Source organism: Pleurodeles waltl, chromosome 5 (assembly GCF_031143425.1).
Source record: "Pleurodeles waltl isolate 20211129_DDA chromosome 5, aPleWal1.hap1.20221129, whole genome shotgun sequence".
NCBI classification, from domain to species: domain Eukaryota; kingdom Metazoa; phylum Chordata; class Amphibia; order Caudata; family Salamandridae; genus Pleurodeles; species Pleurodeles waltl.
In genome coordinates, this window is record NC_090444.1 from 1257663119 (window position 1) to 1257684252 (window position 21134).

Consider the following 21134-nt stretch of genomic DNA (forward strand, 5'->3'; position numbering starts at 1 on the left):
ACATTGCTTCTGCCCCAAATGTTGACCTATGTATATGAAGCCTACCAAAATATAATACATTTTTCGAAAGTTGTGTAGATTCATTCAACGGTGCCCCAAAAGGTGTTAAAAAAAAAAGCCTTTCCAATACACTGTATGACATGACCTAACCATAACCGGAAAGGTGTTGCTACCTCGGAATACATAATTATATATATGAATTTCAGCAGCTGACCATCAAACAGGCTATATGGTTGGAAGTTAAGATAGCTGCAATAATGCATTGAGGACCTGCAGCCATTGAATTGAATATTTAAAATAACCAGAACCAAGTATGGATTAGAATCTCAAATCAGTAAGTTATACTTGAGATAAGCTCTTTTGTTTACAAATATCTCCTTTATTACAGACCTGAAGGCGACTTGATAGACCTACATGTGGGATAATATAACTGCCATCTACGTGGATGTTTTGCTCCACTGTTATATGATCAAAAAGAGGCACAGTTGTATAACTTTAATGCACTACCAGAGGCTGGTCCATCTATGGAAAAACAAATGAATGTAAAACTGGTTAATTTGTGTGATATGATATGATAACGATCAGATAAATGAATATGAGAACCTTTAAAGCAATGCTGGGATTGTGATGTTTAAGTCTTGTAATTACCTAAGAAAGTAATTCATAGATCACAATAACCATTCAACACCAACTGATACTAGGTAGAACAATAGGTTTAGAACTGTACACTAAGGTTTTAAAACATGTTTTATTTCATAAAATTACACTGTTTATTTCAATCTCAATAAACAATATATTAAATGGAGAAATGAAAGAAGACTGCTTAGGATTCCAAGCAATTCTAGAAAAAAAAGAGCCTTAACCTGTGTTTCATGAGGCTCTTGTAGGGGAGTGATGTGAGACAAGGGAAGGGAGGGAAGGAGGCAGAGACAGGCAGACAGAGAGAAGGGGAGAGAGGAGCAGAGAGAGAGTGTTTCAGCCCATTAGTAACAAGCATTTGTAATGTAGGTCTCACATTTGCTTGAGTTGGAGCTATTGGTGTTGTAAATTCATAACTGGACTTTTCTTACCAAATAAGCTGGTAAACCCTGCCTCATGATTTAGTATTTTACGGCCACATTATTCCAGTGGCCCTGCATATAACTAAAGCACTTCCATGTACCTTCTGACTATCTGCAGCAAAAAATTAAAATGTTGCCATTTAGCATCCTAGTTTAAATCTGCCATGCTACTTCGTAAAAGTTCCAACAGAATGATAATCTTCCAGCAATTATTTCTGAACATAAAGGGAATGATACTTTGTGTATTTGATATCAAAGACTAAAGCAGCAGCCAGGTTCCAGTACGATGTTAAAAGAAGGATGAAAAAAACATCAAAAGATAAAAACAAATTGTTTCATAGTAGGCTGTGGGATGCTGGTGGAAAGAACATCTTGACAGTTGGGTGCACGTTCTTTGGGAATCTCCTCACCCGAGGTGTCATAACCTGAAGAGATGTTGCAGGCAGCAGCTTGCATCTGCCTGGAATGTGGACATTAGCAGGCCTGTCACTAAGTTTACTTAACACTCATTTGTCTCAGTCTGTTTCAGAGTAGAAATGCAGCCACTGAAAGCGTACTCTGGCTCTGACATCAGCAGTTTGCAGAGATAAAGACTGTACTTGGGAGATTTCTATTTAAGTCAGCACACAAACTCACATGCCATTTCCTCATTTGACCTAGAAAGACAAAGGAAGGTCTGTTTTTTTTATTCACAACTATTTTCCACAAACTGTAGTGTCTTTAAGATCACGTGTTCAGAATCACATGGATTTATATCAGTCGCTATATCTATTAATACACCAAATTGCGAGTCTTTTACTTGATTAATCTACTTTAAAAGTGCAACCTGAGAGTGTGTGCAGTTTTGTGTAAGCATCTGTGGTGGTGAAGTGACATAGGACGCTCATGCGTGCGAAGTCCTATTTCCCTAACGTTAAACAATAACAAGTTTGAACAAGTAAATAAATAAAAAATGGAGGAGGTCAACATAGATCGTGCGTGCCATGCTGTACCAATGAAAGGAACAGGAATGTCTCATGAGTTCAGAGAAATGTGGTAGAACAGGGAGAAGGTGTGGCACAACCACCAGAGCTACCGACTTTGGAACTAAGGACCAGAGTTCGAGTCAAGGCGTTGGCTCAACATCACTTAATATTACAATGCCTACAAAAAATGAATATGTCCTTCTGTAATATAGCTGGTATTTATATGAAGCCTCCAATACCTTCTGGTGGAGTTTGTGTGCGTCTTTCACTTGACAAGTCTTCTTTAAAAATGTGACCTGCGAGTGTGTGAGCAGTTTTGTGCAAGCATCTGTTGTGGTCAAGTGACACAGGACGCTCACACATGTGAAGTCATGTTTCCCTACCATTAAACAGTAACAGGTTTGAACACATAATTAAATAAAAAATGGAGGAGGTAAACAAAGCGCTGCACACCACGCTGTCTCAACGATAGGAACTGGAATGCTTCATGCGCTCCATAGAAATGTTTTAGAACAGGGAGAAAGTGTGGCACAAGGAGTCGAGCTGCCGACTTTGTAAGTGAGGAATGGGTTTGAGTCACAGCATCGGCTTAACATCACTTAATCTTGCTGTGCCTATAAAAATGAATATGTCCTTGTGTAATGTAGCTGGTATTTATGTAAAGCCTCCAATGCCTTCAGGTGGAGTTTGGAATACTAAGGAAACAAGTAATTAAATAAACACACAGGCAGGCACACTCGGTAAACAGAGTCCAAACCAGGGAAGGGTGGGAGACAGGCAGCTGAGAGACAGCAGCGAAAGATGGCGCAGAGCGAGGAAGAACAAATGTGACCAAGATAACAGCCTTATTTACAGCCATGTTTACAGCGAAGCTAAGCTGAGAGTAAAAATGCTCTGCAAATGAAAAGGGAAGCTTCACTGAACAGGAGCAGGAAACGAAGAGAAAAAAAGTCCCCCAAAGAACATATGAACACGACACAGCGTAATTATACAGTAGTTGGTCCCTGTTCCCAAAGAGGAAAAATGCGGGACAAATAGGCATCACTGACCACTAGCAAGACAGGATTTATAAATGACAGATATGAACAAATGAAATGGCTTTATGCCCACAGTACAAGTATACTTAAAAGTATACAAGAGACCGTACGCATACACTCAACCTAAAAATGTAGGTACTCAGAGGTAAGAGTTATGTCTCCATTGTGATATATTACAATGTATTTGGACTGACAAATTCTTGATCCCAAACCAACAAAAATCCTTAATAAAGGTCCGGACGTGGAAAGAGCACAAAGCTCCCTCTCCCTTCTGACTCCCTCTATGGCAGAAAAAACAGAGACAAGCTTCATAATAAAAAAGAGCCCATGGGTGCAAGGGTTTATACGCAAGCCTTAACAAAAGATCAGGTTGCAATAAGAATGCTGTTCCAAACTTCAGAGAAGGCAAATAAGATGTGCATATTTCTATTGAAAAACAGTTTCTGGTAAATAAAATGTTTTTAATAAGACATTCTATGAATCGGAAAAGTCAATATTTCTGTAGAGAGCAAAACAACAAAACCCTAGCCATGTGATATTTTTGTGTGCCTTGTGATATCATCTCAAAGTCACCGACATAACTTTGGATATACAACATTTGTCTCAAGGTGTCAGTCTATTAAATTCAGGTATGTTACAGAGGAGTCCGGAACCTTTATCACCTTTCAGAAAGAAGCATACTGCATAGGATAGGTTAAGGTTTCTGTTGCTCAATCAATGATAAAATCCTGAAAATAAGGACTGTCATGATAATGCTTTAACATTTCGAAGCCAAACGGTGTTACATAGCCCTTCTCCCAAATATATTAAGGCCTTGTGAATCAATGAGAGAGAACAAACAATGATATCCTGTGCCCAAGTTGTAAACAGAAGAGAGGCATATACAGCTTTCCAAACATACTAAACAGGTTAGAACAACACATGAGATAATAAGTTCATGTTTTTGTGAAAAGCTATTTTTTTCATTGCTTTTAGCCCCCTAATATAGCATTGCATAATAAAAACAAAATCAGTACGTCTTTTTCTTTACATATTATACCTGTACTGGTGGCAGAATTGCTTTGGCCTTCATCTGAATACTGACATGGATACTGCAGAGGGTCATCAGCTCCAGGAAAATACTAAAAAGGGAACAAACAAAATTAAAAGAAAACACTGAAGAACCTTTATTTTTGCTTCAAAAGAAATTTCTTTTACTGCTTGATCCTCTCCTCTCCTCTTCTAAAAGGGGAGTTCATTTGTTCTGAGTCCTGATAAATCATACTGCACTGATTAACCAAACTAGCTGTGCAAAATTCCCACTTTGTACTTTTCTAAAAATCTCAATGTGGATTCTGAGAAAGAGGGCTGGCAAGTTTTACTATAGGCAAAGAATATTTGCAAATGGAGCAATGTTGCCAGTATAGTGAAATGTTTGCACATTCAAGTTTTGTAATAAGCATTGGTTTAAGGGCATTCCAGATGGATCTATCATATTCAAAGTTACTTTTGACAAGGCAGACGTAAGAACATTTACATTTATACATACAGAATTATGTACCTAATTATGATCCTGAATGTAGACAGTTTGCACAAGTAAGTTCTCTGATATCTTAAACTTCCATAGATTTTGATCTTCAGGAATACTCCTGGAATTGAGAATGCCTAAATAAAGTTGGACTTTTACTTCAAAATTAAGAACAGCACAGTGGGAACAGATTTCTGAATCCTCTCAGTATCTCTGTGAACCAGGCACATTGTGAAATTGTACCACTAAAGAGATTCTGGTCATGTCATCATTAAAATTAAAAACAGACCTAAAAAATATAAACTGACCTTGATACAAATTGCTGGCCTGGTCTATAGTCAAATACCAGAGCAGACTGCTGCCATTCAATTTCCAATACACAAACCATATTCCACGCTCAAAGTTACATGGTCAGCACTGACTTCTAAAAGAGTGCTACACTTCTATTCCGGAACTTTGCTGTTATTGCACCTGACAGTGTTCTTATGGGACAGGTGTGGTAAGATGCCATATTCAAATTATGTTTGATTGATTCACTCATGCCTTACTTTCCTCACCTTTGCAATCCTCAGGATGTACCATGTCTTAAACAAATACAGGCCTGAGCTAAGGACACTGAGTGGTCATCTGACTGATTTCAGTATTGCTTTTCATATTCATGTAATATTGCTGGCAGCTCATTTATTTCATTAACTGACTGAACATTTCATCATAAGCCATGGTAAACCCTATCAGTGAACATTAAATCTATAATAACACAAATTTCATGCTATGTCCAGCTATCAGACTATGCAGGCGACCCAGGCAGCTGCTGAGATCCATAAAAATATGGTATTTTCCTGAAGTTAATCCAATCCACATAGAAAGATCCAAACAAGCATAAACCACCTTATTCAATACATGAATGTCTTCAGTTGTCAAGTTTGTTAGGTTAGGGAGATTAATGCCCACAATCTGTAAAACAGTACTGATGACATACTATCTAGCCACTAAATTGGGTAGCAGAAGGAGACAAAAGTTAAAGACAGAGAAAGAACTAGAAACCCTTAAGAATACATTTACAATACTTTGCTGTAGATGATGGGTGATGCTACCTTCAACAATGAACACAGAATTACAACTATCAATAATTAAATGCCTGATGAGAAACGATATATGTTCTATACTAATTTGGTCCACCGCAAGCCTACACATATCAAACTAACAGGATTATATGGATGACTTCTAGAAGAATCACTTGCTCAGGGTTAAGGACATGGGGAAATATAACCATATGATTAGGACAGAGAAAAATAACATTATTCTAATGAAATCACCAATGTTAAAGCTATACCCTAAGGACTCAAAAAATTAGTGCTCTTTGCAAGGTTATAATGCTTTCCCTACCCTTTGTGAATAATCTGCATTTATCTATGAAAAATGAGTAAAATGTGTGATGCTTTCACAGCCAATGGGTTGGCGTACTACATGGATATACTTACATTTAACACTTCAGGTGTTGAAAGGTTTCCTCTACCACAGTTAATTGAATGATTACTTTTACGGCTACAGGTTCTTCCTTATATATGTGCCCCTGCAAACACATAGAGCAAGGAAAATAATCTATTCCCTCTCCGTTATTGGTAATAGCATCTCATGAGAGGTGCTGTTTGTTTGGTATAAAAAGTGGCAAAGTGAATTTCAGGCTAATATTTGAGTAACTTACTAAAATTAGAAAGTGCTCCCATCCACCAACTGCAATCATTTGTTAAAACACCTGGCCTTCTTGATAATTTTCAGGTGGGTTTAAGCCCAAAAGTAAGACAGAAGTAGTGGTGATGTGTTAAGTGGCTGATCATAGGAAGAATGCACATGGTGGGTGTGTTGTAGCTCCAATCTATTTAAATATTTCAGCAGTGTTCTACACAATTGACCATTGGCTCCTGTTCCATAGCCTGGCAAATGTTTCCATTTACGTAGGTGCCATTTAGTGGGTTCAATCTTTATAGTGTATAGCATGAACGTTAAAGTTATATCATATTATATGAAAATATAAAGAAGTCAAAAAAAGAGAGAGGCAGCAGAACAGCATCGCTGTTGATGAAGATTTGTGAGGTAGATACAGAGTGGTTCCCATATCTCTCTGAGGTGAGATGCAAGGGGCCGCAAAGTATTGTATCAGCATATCAACGGCAAGTGGTTAAATCTCTCAGCCACTGAGCATATATAGAGATTCCCTTGCCTCTCGAATTTATAACAACTCTCTTCTTAACCCATTCGCTTTGTTAAGATGTAGGTTTTCCTGCCAGAGTGAAACATGCTGCTCTCCTGTACCCTTTTATGTGGCCACCTTCCATGGTAATGGGAGCAATAAAGGCCATCAGAAGGAGGTTGATACCCATCACAACTGAGCCATTGAAAACAGGTCTTTAGTTAATTTAACACTGGCCGTGGGACTCGATGTTAAATGAAAACATACTACTTTGCAAGGGAAAGCTATAAAAAGTCATATATGGATAGTTCATGGGGAGGGAAGGTGCTAAAATCATTTAGTATCATTTGCCTAGGTTAATTTTTAACATATTATTTACCTGCCTGCTACTGTTTTTTTTTTTTTTTTTTAAACCAAAGCAACGCACTAACTGAACACTGACATTATCAAGTGTAATCCATTGTGCACCACTGAAACTCTGCCTTCAAAACTCTCAAAACTTGTGGATCATGCCTTGAATGCACACTCTTGCTAATATGTGACAGTTAAATGTCTTACAAAATAAGTTGTACTGTTCTTCAGAGTCCCAGTACTGTAGCCCTGAGACACAGTAAAATAAACCAACTCACAATGGACACTGCCAAATAACTCTGGCTGCCCCAGGAACCCAAGAAAATGCCTCTGAGTACCTTTAGTGGTAATGCCAATCACCCCGAACATCTTACTATTGCCACCAAAGCTATTCTTGATCATGGTATTTTTTCAGGAGAAAAATGGTCATCAGATTTTCCTTTTCTTTAATCGGATGTGCAATAGAGGAGTGAATATCATTTCAGATTCCTCAGGAATACAAATTATTTCTGTAAATACCTTCAAAAGTGAAATATGCGAAGACAATGTCACTGGGTGATGTTAAGGTGTCTTTGAGGAGACAACAGTTGTGACTTACACTGACAACAGCACTTTCTTTTTCTGGCTTATTTTGTGTTCTGGTGTCAATAATGCAGTCATTGACCATGACTTAATAGGTGGAAAACCAGTCACTGACACTTACATAGGAGACAATTGATAATGGTGTCAACATGAGTTTGGTCGGCAAGGTGGTTGCTTATAAGACTTTAGCTGTAAGCAGTGAAGGTGCCCTTGAGTTTATCACTGGAAAGAGTTATAGGCTTAGAAGCTCCTGTTGCAAATTATATGTGAAATGGTGATGTCTTTGTCAAGCCTAGGGTCATCTGTGACATTTCTGGTGGCATGGTTTCTGAGCAGCCATGTGCTGCATAGCACCAAGACATTCGGAGAATAACAAAAAAGGAGGCAGGCATCTGGCACCACTTTCACCCTATTAGTCCACTTTTCAGACCTTTCAATGTGTTCGGTTTGTGATTGTGGGTCTTTTAATGGAAAAGGGTCACAATTAACCAACCTTCACCAGTAAATTCTTTCTGCCGAAAGACCACAAGTCTCTTTTAATTTCAGGTCACTTAAGTGTATTTTGTTTAATCCACATCAATGCAGGGTCCATGTAAGGATGTTTTTCTCCTTATCTGAAGTTGCCTGAATGTCTAGTTTTGAAGAATTTTTTTTACACATTTACTGTTGTAATTCCAATGGAATAATGATCTGCGCTGGACTTGCAAACAAAATACAAACTCTGACCTTTGCTTAAAATGGCGACACATCTGCAAAAAGTCTACTTTTTTATAGTAACTGCAACTGTACATAAAGAGTGGGAGGGGTTGATGCTGCTGGTGCTGTTGTACCAATTTTCTTGAGCAATGTTCAATTGAGTAAAAAGGTGTTAACATTTTATTCACCCCCAAATCCCTCCCCCAACCATCAGCTTGCCCCTGCCACCCCACACAGAACCCTCGCTGGACCTGAAAAGATGTTGCATCAAGTGCATAAATAACAGCTGAAAGTAACAAGTTTGATTTTTTTCATGTAAACAAATGTTTCTGGATAAATGGTACAAATTAGGTCTGAAATAGGGTTCAAATAAAGTAAATGTTTTCATTCCTGGTCCTGGAAGGCAACTTTCCATTTAGACACTGATCATAAGTAGGTTGGATTAATACAATGCACTTTTTGTTGGTCTTTCTTTCTACTTGATAAGTAAACTTCAACGGATACAGAACACCACTTTCAGGCTTGTGCGGAACCTACCTAAATGGGTCAGCATTTTCACATATCTACAATCTCTCCACTGGCTTCAAATACAAATATGTTGCCTATTCAAAGCCCTGTATCAAACTATATTACTTTAAAATGTATAAGCTATAACCCCTCTAGAATGCTTAGTTCTTCCAAGGCCAATTTCCTGTCTGACCTGAAGGCCTGTAGAGCACATCTGAGAGGTCACTCACAACCTATAGGGCTTCCTTTTGAACCACTACACTTAAGGGACCTACAATTCTTGTCTTGGATGGTGTCCGTCCTAATCGCAATCACTTCCCTCACCCTTAATAGTGAGCTTCATACCATTATGGTACATGTCCCATTCATTCAAGTTCATAAAGACAGGGTAGTCCTTCGCATCAATTCCAAGTTACTTCCAAAGCTGTGTCACCTCTTCAAATGAACCACAACACTAAGCTACTTGTTTTTTTACCTCACAGCAAGAATCAATGGCAGAATCAGTTCTCCACACTCATGTATAAAACTGATTGAACTAAGCCTTCAAGGAACTCTAATCAACATTTCTTGCCTTCGCAAAATGCCACAAGAGGCAAGAAATCTTTAAAGTTGGCATTACCAGATGGATAGTTAACTGCATACAAATCTGGTATGCTAAAGTCAAGCATATGCTCCCGTTGTCCCCAATAGTTCACTCAATCTACAAACAAGGGACCACCCTATGTGTAAATGCCTTAGAGCATTAACAAACGTTTGTTGACCAAGCTTCATTAAGAACATTCTTTAAAACAATTGCTTTATAGTCTATACAGAACATGTTTATCTACAGCCCACACGCTACAAAAGAAAAAAAAATCCTTACCCTAAAACCATTTGTTTGCAGCAAGCAGTGCTGCGGATCTGCATGCACCCATTCTCCTCCCCGGAAGCCAATGATAATCGGAGATGTTAAGGGCTCTACAGCCTTTGCTATGTACAGTATACTCTGTCTTCAACACTGCGCTCCACTTAACCTACTTGCCTGTTGAGAGGAAAACAGTCTGAAGTGGAGGCCGTGTGCAGGTGCAGTGTGGAGCAAGGGAGAAGTCACAACAGTTCTCGTAACTTGAAATCGTTCAAAAACCATTCCAAAATGCTCAGGTCCAATACTAGATGGCAAGAGTATGCAGAGCATGTGTATCTACTTACACATGCTACAAATATTTTGTTATTAATTTTCCCTCCTCTTTAAGAGAGTTGATATCTACACAGTAGTGTCTTGTGAAAGTGTTCTCCAAGGACCATGTAGCTGCTTTGCAGAGGTCTCGCAAAGAAACACTGGCTATTACTTCCTAGTGGGATGAGCTTTACGTCTAATGTGGTTTCAGTACCTGATTCACAGAGGTCAACTGTTTGCGCTAGCCATCTTGGTTAATGCTGTGTCTAATGGTTGTGTTGAGCGAGGACTGTGAAACAAACTAACTGTGCAGACAAATGCCTTGAGTCTGCTGTATGTTACTGCTGTCCTTAAGTCTTAAGTTTGTAGTGTCCTTTCCATAGAGCTGTTAGGGCTTTGAAAGAAAGACAGCATCATTATGGTTTGCATGATGTGGAGTGGAGGCACTACCATATTTAGAAACTTTGGCTGAGTTTGCATACAAATTTTGCTTTTGTACATTGTTAAGTATTCTTCCTGCACAGTATGTATAGGAAACATTGTTTTCAATGTGAGATTCTTAAGGGAAGCTTTGTATATAGGTTCAAAGCGTAGTTTCTCAAGTCTGCTAGCACTAGATTCAAGTTACAATGTGATGCTGTAACAGTCCCCGAGAAGAAAAGTCTTAACTCCTGCCATGAATATTTTAATGTGTGGGATATCAAAAAACTGGTTAGTGACACACCCCTTGATGTAGCCTGCAAGTCCAGATGAAAGATGCACTGAAACCTAAGAACTATGGGAATGAGCGACAATGGAAGGGGGAGTAAAATAAAACATCACATACCAGATTATTGATAGGGCGCTCCCAAGAGTGTTATCTGCTGCTGCAAATAGGTCCACCAAATGGGTTTCCCCACAGTAGAAATATTTTGTCTATGAGATTTTGCTTTTGTTCCTATTTGTGGAAAAGAAGTATTTGTTCAGCTCATCTGGAACCTTGTCCTTCACCCATGTAGCTTATGTGCTATCAACTGCATGTTTTAACGATTGCTCCCTTGAAGATGGACTGTGCTAGATCTGCCCTCAGGAAGATGTTTCTCATCTCTTTTGTAGGGGGAAGGTTTTTCTCAATTCAATGTGAAACCCAATTATTGGAGTTACCACCTTCTTTCTGTATGTCCGTTTTGCACTGACTGGAGTTGCTTGCCTTTACCAGAAAATTGTCTTGGTTAGGATACACAGGCATAGACAGTCTTCTGTGCTATGCTGCTACCATTGCCCAGATTGTAGTAAACACTCTTGAGACAGACTTTATGCAGAAGGGCAACACCCTGAACTGACGGTGCACCTCCCTAATGAAATGTGGAAGTAGGCATCCTTCTAATATATGATTGCCAGATAATCCTTATCTTCTAACAAAGGTATAACCTCTGCAGTGATGTCATCTCAAACCTTTGAGTTCTGATGAACTTGTTGACAAAAGAGATCCAGTAGTGGCTGCAGTATCAAGTCTACTTTTGGGACCCAAAAAACTGAGTAGACCCCCAGTGTTAATTTCCGCTAGAGGTACTCTCTCTATTGCCTTCTTTCGTAGCAGTTCTTGTACTTTTAATAGGAGCAACTGTTTGTGATTCTTTTTGGATCCTTGTTGTTTTGGTGGAATTTTAGGTGGGGTTTTCAGAACTGGTGCTGTATTATGTTTAGCACCCACTTGTCTGATGTAATGGACTTTTATGTGCTTTGAAAGTATGTTATTCTCCGCCCTACAGGTCGTTATGTGTGTTGGAGGATCAGTGACTCACTTTAAAAACTGGGAGTCTGCTCCTCTAGGGGTGCTGCCTCTGCTTTTTCTTCTGCAAGAAAAGAGCTTTGGGTTGCAAAGTAGGCTTCTACTGGGACATTTGTTGGAGACATCCGTATTCCTTGTCCCTGTGTTTGTGGGGTATAAGATGCTCTTCCTTGACCTCTCCTGTCTGATCTTCCACTTCTCTTGATGGAGTTCTGAAAACTGACAGGGCCCTCGTAGCCTTTGCTGTTTCCCCGATTGGCCTAACTACAGATCAAAAGGCGGCTGCCTGTACGGACCATATCTATTATATTTGCCAGTAACACTAGCTTAAAGCTGGAGCTACAAAGCCATACATTAATCCTTTGCACAGTACCCGTTACTAATTAGCTGCAAGCTGTATCTGAAGAATCTAAAGTGGACTTTAAACACAAACTGGTGATACTCGTTCCCTCTTCTATAAGCACTTTTGCCCACCTTGGTTAGTTTTTTGAGAGGTGGGATATAAAGTCTTCCATGTCCTCCCACTTCTGATGGACATACCTATTTAGGAGAGCACTGGAACTGACAATATGCCATTGGGTAACTTCTGCACTTATCTTCCTATCCAGCATGTGCAGTCTCTAACCAAACCATATCATATCATTTCTTATAGTCAGTGCCTAAATAGGGGTCCCATGAATGTTGGTGACATGGCTTTTACTAGCTGTGCATACTATCAGTGAGTCAATCTCTATATGAGATAGTATGCATTTAGGGCCTTGTGAGGATGCTTTATATTTATCTTGAATTTGAAGAGCAATAGCCCTGGAGAATACTAGTTTACTGAAAACCTCCCTTTCCGGCTGCAGGATACTAGGGAGCATATCTAGGGATAGGCTGATCCTGTATGGGGGGCTCAGATTCTCTAAGAGAAAGCAGCATCTTACTTTTCCACCTTCACTGCAACTCAAAAGTCTCTACTACTCCTTTTGCTACCCATGACACAGAGATGCCATCTGGACGTGAAGGTTTGGAAGGCTATGTGTCAAATAAATCTTGAGGGGAGTCTGCTTCTCTGTCTTCCCATAGTGTTCTTACCTTCATTTGCCTCAAAACAAACTTTCTCTCTGACCTGGTTTGTACAAGCGTTTCTTCCACATCCACGTGGGTACATACTTTGTCTTCCTGTGGTGTCTGGGAGCAACTAGGCTTCTCTTTCATGAACTTCTATTTTGTCTCTAAAAGACTTTAACTTCAGCATTTTAAGGAGCAACTAGCAAGCCTTGTCCCTCGACGAATCTGATGTCTTTTGGTTTTTCTCACACTGCAAGCTAAGGTTTTTTTTTATGCAAAGAATCTCTGCCAAAATTTACTCAAGGTCTCTGCTTTTCTGAAGTTCTTTCCGAGAGTTACTAATACTTCAAAATGGTGTCAATGGCCCAAATTTTTATCAACTGTCATGCTCCAATCATGTTGAAGGCCCACCTCCCAAAATAATCCCTGAAAAGCTCGAGCCAGCGTTAAGTACTGAGATCAGATGTCCCTAGAGTCCTCTTGATGAACCTTCAGCAATTTTATCAAGAGCTCCTGCAGTGCACAACTGAACTCAAAGGAAGAAATAAAGAATCTAAAATGGTGGTCATGTAATGGGGTGCTATGTGATCATGGTCAACACCCAAAGTAAAAAAAAGAAAAAAGTATTGTACCCCAACACTTCTGGACCCACCCACTAGACAGCGTAATTATAAATAGCATGTATACCTACAAAAGAGATTTAATGACGCAAAAGCACAGATTGCAGGAGATGGGCAGGCAGTCCATCTCTTCTTAAAAGTGTAGAGTCTTTGCCCTGCCTTTCAGCCTTTCCTTTATGTAGTCATTGCTTTGGACAGGTCACAGGTGTACCCACAAGAGCCTGCTTAACCCAGGCTCTATAAGCAACAAAAGGTCTCGATCTCTGCTTTCAACAGTTTCAAGCCAGATTCTGGACTTCGCTTCACAATGAATTAGAGGAGTGGGGGTGGGAAGCCAGAGAAACCATGCAATTAGTCATACAGGGAGAATGCAGGCAGCAATCCAGATTACCACTAAACCCTAGAAAGTATCCTACAACCCTGGAGGCTATGTACCTGAAGTTAGGAGACCCCAACACTGGTAGCCTAATCACCAGTACCCAAGAACACTGCTGCACAGTCCACATACAACTAGGGAGCATGGGTGGCCTAGTTATGACATTCAAGACAGATTTACCAAGGAAAGCCAGTATTCACTTGCACAGGGATGGCCAGGAGACTAGAGACATAGGTCTTTCACATAAAAACCGAACCAGGAACTAGGGAACACCATTGTGCACTTTACTTCCAGTGCCTCATCTAAGGGATCTGCATTTTGCAGCTTACTTCCAGTGTCTCCTCTAAGTTTGAAGGAACTTGGTTTATACAGTATCCGGGAACATGCTGTTCATTTTAATGTGGTTACACCCTCGGTAAAACTTAAACTGTACTGTATGCGGTTGCAGAGTTACACAAAGATAACATAACATAACATGACATAAATCCCTCATCACTGGTCTCAAGTAAGGCAAATTAGCGTTTTGCATCAAAAGTAGAGAAAAGGAGACAAAGGTTTTAGTCATCATCTGTTGGAAACCAGGAATGAGAAGCATAAGGGAAAACATCTGCTGGAGGTAGGGACATGAAATTAAGAGGCTCTCCATCCCCATAATCACAGAACAAAGTCATCATTTTGGGTTGTGCAACAAAGTACCAGTGCTATTAAATGCAGTCACATTACTTGCTCACATATATACCTACCCGCATTAGGTGTGTCATTATTTTCACTATTTCCTCCATTGATGGCCGCTGAGATGGATCTTTTGACCAGCAACGTGTCATTAAGCTCTCAATGGGTTTAGGTAAATTTTTGATCAATGGCGGTCGAGTACCTACAATTAAAACACAAAGGACAAGAGAAGAGATGTGTACTTTGTACAGAAAGGATTAGGTTACTTACACTGTAAGCATAGGTTTGTGGCATGCACTGCTGTAGTTTTACATGTTCTGCATACGCCTGCCTTCTCGTATTGGGTACAGAGTGGTGCAAGTTGTTTTTCTTCACTGAAGTGTTTTGAGTCACAAGATTGAGTGACTCCTCCTCTCTGTGATATCGTGCATGGGCATAGACTCCTTTGTTAGATTGTTTTCTTGCAGGCGGGTGAGAAAGGAGTAGAAGGAAGTAAAATGTAGGGAAAAAGATGCCCATGCAATGTTTAAATACATAAGTACAAATATATACAAAGATAAAGTAACTGCAACAGCCACAGGCGTCCGAGGAGAAGGGAGAGCGCATATGACTCTACAGCACTACATGCCACAAAAAGATGCCTACAGAGTAAGTAACATAATCTGGCATGAGTGGCTGTAGATACACGCGCTCTGCTTAGACTGCCAAGCAGTCTCTCCATAAAGCGGTGGCTAGCCTGTAGGAGTTGTAGTTGACTGTCAAAGTGTATGTAACACTGCCTGACCTATGTTAGCTTGTTGGCATGCTAGAACATCTGCACATTATTGTTCTGTGAATGTGTGTGGTGTAGACCAGATACTTGCCTTACAAATGTCAGCTATGGGAAAGCTACTGAAGAAAGTCATAGTAAGCACTCTTCTTTCTAGTAGAGTGAGCTCTGGGAGAAACAGGTAAAAGTCTATTGGCCTTAATATAGCAAGTCTGTATACAATTGACTATCCATCTTGCTATGCCTGATTTGGATATTGGGTTGCCTTTGTGAGGTGGAGAATCAACCTACAAAGATCTGTTTGGTTGTTCTTAAACTCTTTAGTTCTGTCAATGTAGAACGAGTGCTCTTAACATTTAGAATGAAAAAAGGCTCTTTCCACAACAGAGCCTGATTGCAGAAAGAAGACAGGTAGTTCAATGGACTGGCTAAGGTGAAACTGAGAAACCACTTTAGGGAGAAATTTGGAATGAGCGCCAATAACTACTTTATTCCTATGAATTTGGAAGAAAGGCTCTTCCAAGGTTAGGACAGTGAGAGGTAGAAAAGCGTAGACAAATATCCCTAACCAGCTCATCCATAGAGTGTTGCCCTTAGATAGAGGGTATGGATATCTGAAGATTAAGGTTGGGAATTTTGTGTTTCCTGCTGTGGCAAAAAGATCTGTGTGTGGAGTCCCACACCTTTCGAAGTATGAGTGAACGACTTGTGGGTGGAGCTCCCACTCATGGACTTGTTGCTACATCCTGCTGAGCAGACTTGCAAAATCGTTGTCTGTCCCGGGCAGGTACTCTGACAACAGGTGAACGTGGTGGTGAAGGGCCCACTTCCACACGGTCTGAGAGAGTTGCGAGGACCAGGTGTCCCCCCTGTTTCTGTAAATAATACTTAGCTGTCATGTTGTCCGTGCAGAATAAGACAACCTTGTGAGACAGGTGAGGAGGGAAGGCTTCCAGTGTTAGGAATACAGCCTGAATCGCCAGGTAGTTGCTGTGCAGGGACTGGTGTTTGGGATCACAGAGACTTTGCACTGTCAGGTCTTGAAGGTGAGCACCCCAACCCATCCGTAATGCATCTGTGGTCAATGTGACTTGAGGGACAATGCCTAGAAAAAACAACACCCTTTCAGAAGGGTGCTGGTGCTCCGCTATTGCAGAGAACTGTGAGTCTGGCGGTCTAACAACACTAGATCTTCCAGGTGACCCTATGACTGAGACAACTGGCAAGACAGACATTGCCGAAGGAGACGCAAGTGAAGTCTGGCATGGGGAACTATGGTGATGCATGAGGCCATCAAGCCCAACAGGGGCATAATGTTCCTGACTGTGTAGGAATATTTGTCCTGAAACAAGGGAGAAGGGTCTGGAAATGCTGGAAACGAGCTGGGTTGGAAGATTCCAAGCCTAATTTCACATTCAGAATGGCCCCCAAGTAAGGTTGAACATAGAGGTGCTGAAGATGAGATTTGGGTATGTTGAGAGGTAAGCCAAAATTGTGAAGATCCACTGTCAATTGAGTGTGGTGGTGTTGGCACTGGTGTAAGGTGAGGTAGTGGTAAGACGTGAACACTCTGCATTCTCAGTTGTGATGTGATTACTGCCAAGCATTTTGTTAATACCCTGGGAGCGGTATTGACTCCAGAGAGAAGGACCGTGAACTGGTAATGTTTGCCTGCAATGTCGAATCTTAAGTAATTTCGATGTGCAGAGTGAATTGGATTGTAAAAATACACATCCTTTAGATCTAGAGCTGTCAAAGTCGCCTTATTGTAGAAGCGGGATGACATCCTCAAGGGTGAACATGTGGAACTGATCTGAAAGGATGTATTCGTTCACAGGCCTAAGGGTCATTATTGATCTGAGAGAGCTGTCCTTTTTGGGAATCAAGAAGTATAGGGAATATACTCCTCAACCTTGATGGTGCAGGGAAGCATTGCCCCTTTGAGAAGAAGGGCCTAGACCTCTTGTTTGAGAAAGGTTAAGTGTGCCTGAGATAGCCTGTCAGGGCAAGGGAGAATATTGTGAGGCGTGGTGATGAGCTCCAGACAGTAACCATGTTGGATAATGGCATGGACCCATTTGGCCCATGGTAATGGTGTACCAAGTGGTGTAGAACTGTTGGGAGTCTTCCCCGGCAGGTGTGGGATGATCGGGGGAGAGGGGATGAGGTGGAGGTAGTCACTGCTTGGCAGTGGAAGAGGAAGTGCATGTGGCAGTGCTTTTTCCCCTCCCTTTGTTGTTGAGCCCCCTGTAAGAACCTCTATAATAGGCTCTGGTGTAGGTGGACTGAGGGTGTCTAGGGTGTGTGGTTGACGTGCCTGTCGTTGAAGACTTATATGATTCCCCAAACCCATGGCGACAAAAAGAGCCCCTTTGTTTATTAGTCTGAAGAGCACCCGTGGCCTTGGCAGTGTCTGTGTCCTTTTAAGCTTTTCTAAAGTCGTGTCTACCTGGGGACTGAAGAGGTGTGCTTTTTCAAAGGGCATGTTGAGGACTGCCTATTGGACCTCAGGTTTAAAACCCGACTAACGTAGCCAAGCAAGCCGTCTTAAAAGGACGCTGGTGTACATTCCGTGAGCTGCAGTGTCAGCGCATTAAGGGCGCACCAGATTGAGCTGCTGGACATGGTCTGATCCTCAGAAACAATGTGTTGTCCCTTCTTAAAGTGCTTCTCGGGAAGGATCTGTAATAGCTCCCCCATCTTACCCCAATGGTCGTACCAGCCAAAAAGGGCTTGAGAGTTGGCTATGCACCAGTGGCTTGTGCCACAACCCTTTTTCCGGCGGCATGGATTCTCTTCTTCTCCTTTTCGGGTACAGAAGAATCCCCAGTGACATGACTATTGCATTTTTACGGACTGTTGCTGATGCGATGGAGCCCAGTGCTACCTGTGCCCTGATGTAGAGCGTGTCTGAGGGGGCCGCCTTGTACTTTGTGTCCACCCATGGCGTGATTATCCTGGAGCGGACAGGCTCCTTAAAGATGTCTTCTGCATGTGGAAGCATGCCAGGGAGCATGGGGAGGTACTGTGTCTCCCTGTGCATGGTGGCAGGAGTGTCGAGCAGGAAATCCTGCTCAATGGAATCTTTGTGCAGCTCCACGTTCTGAAACGCAGCTGCTCTGGCGACTACCTGTTGGTAAGAGGTAGTGTCTTATGGTGGTGAGGGGCATGCTGGGTAGAGGTCAGGGTCATTAGAAGAATAGGTTCAGGATTGTAGGTATCCCAAGGGTAGGTATTATCTTGAGACCCCCTAAACCCACAGAATGCGATTGTGGGGAACTCTGAGGAGTGTAATCCCCTTGTATAAGTGATGTCGGCGATTGTGGAGGGGTAGTGGGACGGATGTGGAGGCAAAGCAGGAGGAGAAAGAGGTGTGGGAAAAGGCTTGCGTGGTCAGAAATGTCCAAAGATTCTTGAAAGGAGAGTTTCCTTTTAGGGAGTACAGGACAAGAAGGAGTGGCAATGATCCTATGCCCTCTTGGATCTGGAGCTTGCGTTGTCGGGCATCCATTTTCTCCTGAGCATGTTCCTCTCTGAAGATTGATTTCCAGAGTGTCTTCCAGCATCTTCTGAGCCATTTCCAGCTGACAAGCTTGTTGATCACCAAGGGTCTTTTTAAAGCAGAGAGCTTTGCAGGTGTCACAGTCGCCCTCCCAAGGGTCTGGAGACACAGATTGCACACAAGGTGTTGGTCCGTGTATGGGAACTTGGTGTGGCACAGAAGACAGAAGCGGAATGGAGGCCATTCCATCAGAGAGCCATCCCCGTCGATGCCAGAGCCACACAGAAGGAGGCCCGAGTCAGGCACTGGCACCCCAAAGGGCGGTCAGTGGGTGCCCAAAATCGACAGAATGGATAGAGGGCCAAGATGAAAGAAGCACAAGTGATAACAATACCGTCGGAATGAGAAAGGAAAGATTGGAAAAACTGAACTGAAGTGACTTGACAGACGGAGCGGAGGCACACACGTCCAAACCCGACGGAGTAGCGAAAACAATCTAACAAAGAAGTCGATGCCTGTGCACAATATAACAGAAAGAGGAGTAATTCAATCTTGTGACTCGAAACACTTCTTTGAACAAAAACAACTTGCACCACTCTGAACTCAACACTAGATTTCATGAGTATGCACAGCATGTGTATCTACAGCCACACATGCCAGAAAACGGTTAGTTTCATCTGACATTTGAAATATAAGTAGGGAGTCACAAAAAACAATCTTCACTTAGAATACCTAATGACTAATGTACTTTTCAAGTCATAGGATCTCAGTGAAATATATTACTAAAATATATAGTGTTCTCTAAACCAATCTAGCCCTGCGCTTATTCGTGTACTTACCCTTTCAACTTGAAAATGGATACCACAAAAACTGCTATTGTTCTTTAATGTCCAGTAAAAGCCAACTTGCTTCAAAAGTCCTGACATGGAACACTCAAGCTATCTTGGAATGTTGGAGATAGTCATAAATCCCTTACAATGAAACACTCGGAAAATCAGGCCCCAATCTGCACAAGCCAAATCCATTGATAAACAACGGATCTTTGGTAATGCTTTTTGTTGGGTATTCTAACTGCACATTTCTCACCCTGTGAATATCCCCAGGCGCCAGACTGAATCTGAAGATTTTTATAGCACAGTCCCAGAGGGTGGCGAACTGTGGCTCTGTGTCAACCTTGTCCCACCCCGGAAGTGGCAGTCTCGCAAATAAGCACCACCCTGCATGCTGAGCAGGGACAGTTCCCTTCTTGACACAGTCTGGGCCCTCAGACACAGAGCCCAACAATCATTCAGATGTACCAAAGTGCACATCTCTAATTTAGGACCATCCTAGATGGAGGATGAGAGCATTCCACAGAACAAGGAGGTGGGAGGACAGTGTGGAATCTGTTGTTAGAAGGTAAATAACTTGTTCTTATGATGGATACCTCTAAATGTGTAGCTGTTCATAATACTGAGGACTATCCATCTTAAGTCCTTTACTGCACTGCTTTGCCTTCCTTTGCCCCTGAGAACCTCACAAAAAACTGCTAGTTCACCCAGTGGTCTTTGTGGTGACTGATGTAAAAACTCAATGCTCCTTTGAGGTACAACCAATGAAGTCTCTCCTCCTCTTTCCAGGGCTTGAAGTGCAGCAAAGAATAATTATGGATTGTCGGACATGAAAAAGTGCCACAACCTTATGCGAAAAGGCAGCTCTAGTCTTCAGCCCCAGTTTGCCCAGAACAAAGGTGGTGTGGGGCAATGGGAATGACAATTCCTGGAGCAGTTGATGTACTGCAACGAGGAAAACAGTTTCTGAGTTGGAAGACATAATGAGCAGCTGTATATGGGCTCAAAGGGGATGCACTTGAGAAAAGTGAGGACAAATCTGCATCCTACTGTGGCATCAGAAAAGGTTTTGGAATGAACACACGAGTTAAGCTTTTAGGAAATCTCATCACAAAAGATGATTTAAACGAAAACAACTTATCTGGTAAATGCAAAAAGATCCAAAGGGCCAACAAATAAACTTTAACAGTGCCACCTTACTTAATGGGTCAAAGACAAAAAATAAACAGTAGTAAATACAACAGTTTGTCCTGTTACGCGTCTGTATTTTGGTGGCAACAACAGGCCACAAACTCGTCCCAATCTAAACATAAGGAGGTGCTGATTGAACAGGCCCTGGTGCAGGACAAAAAATCCTCCAAAAGCACCAGTCTGATGAGAGGATAGATGCTTAGACCCACGGGTTCCGGGTGCAACACTCTCCTGTTCCAATCCAGAGCCACTAAGATGACTTCAGGCAAGTCTTCCATAACCTTCAGAACTTGAAGC

The 21134-nt window shown here is 41.6% G+C and overlaps 1 protein-coding gene across 4 annotated transcripts in view; it reads right to left on the reverse strand.

Annotated features, from left to right (window-relative positions):
- Positions 1-21134, reverse strand: part of MAP3K7 (mitogen-activated protein kinase kinase kinase 7) — a 271033-nt gene that overhangs the window by 144422 nt on the left and 105477 nt on the right. For all 4 annotated transcript variants that reach the window (XM_069235507.1, XM_069235506.1, XM_069235505.1 and 1 more), the window contains exons 8-9: positions 14617-14747; positions 4103-4184 (exon numbers count right to left, since the gene is read on the reverse strand). In XM_069235507.1, the coding sequence (XP_069091608.1) occupies positions 4103-4184; positions 14617-14747 (213 nt within the window). The remainder of the gene's footprint in view (positions 1-4102; positions 4185-14616; positions 14748-21134) is intronic.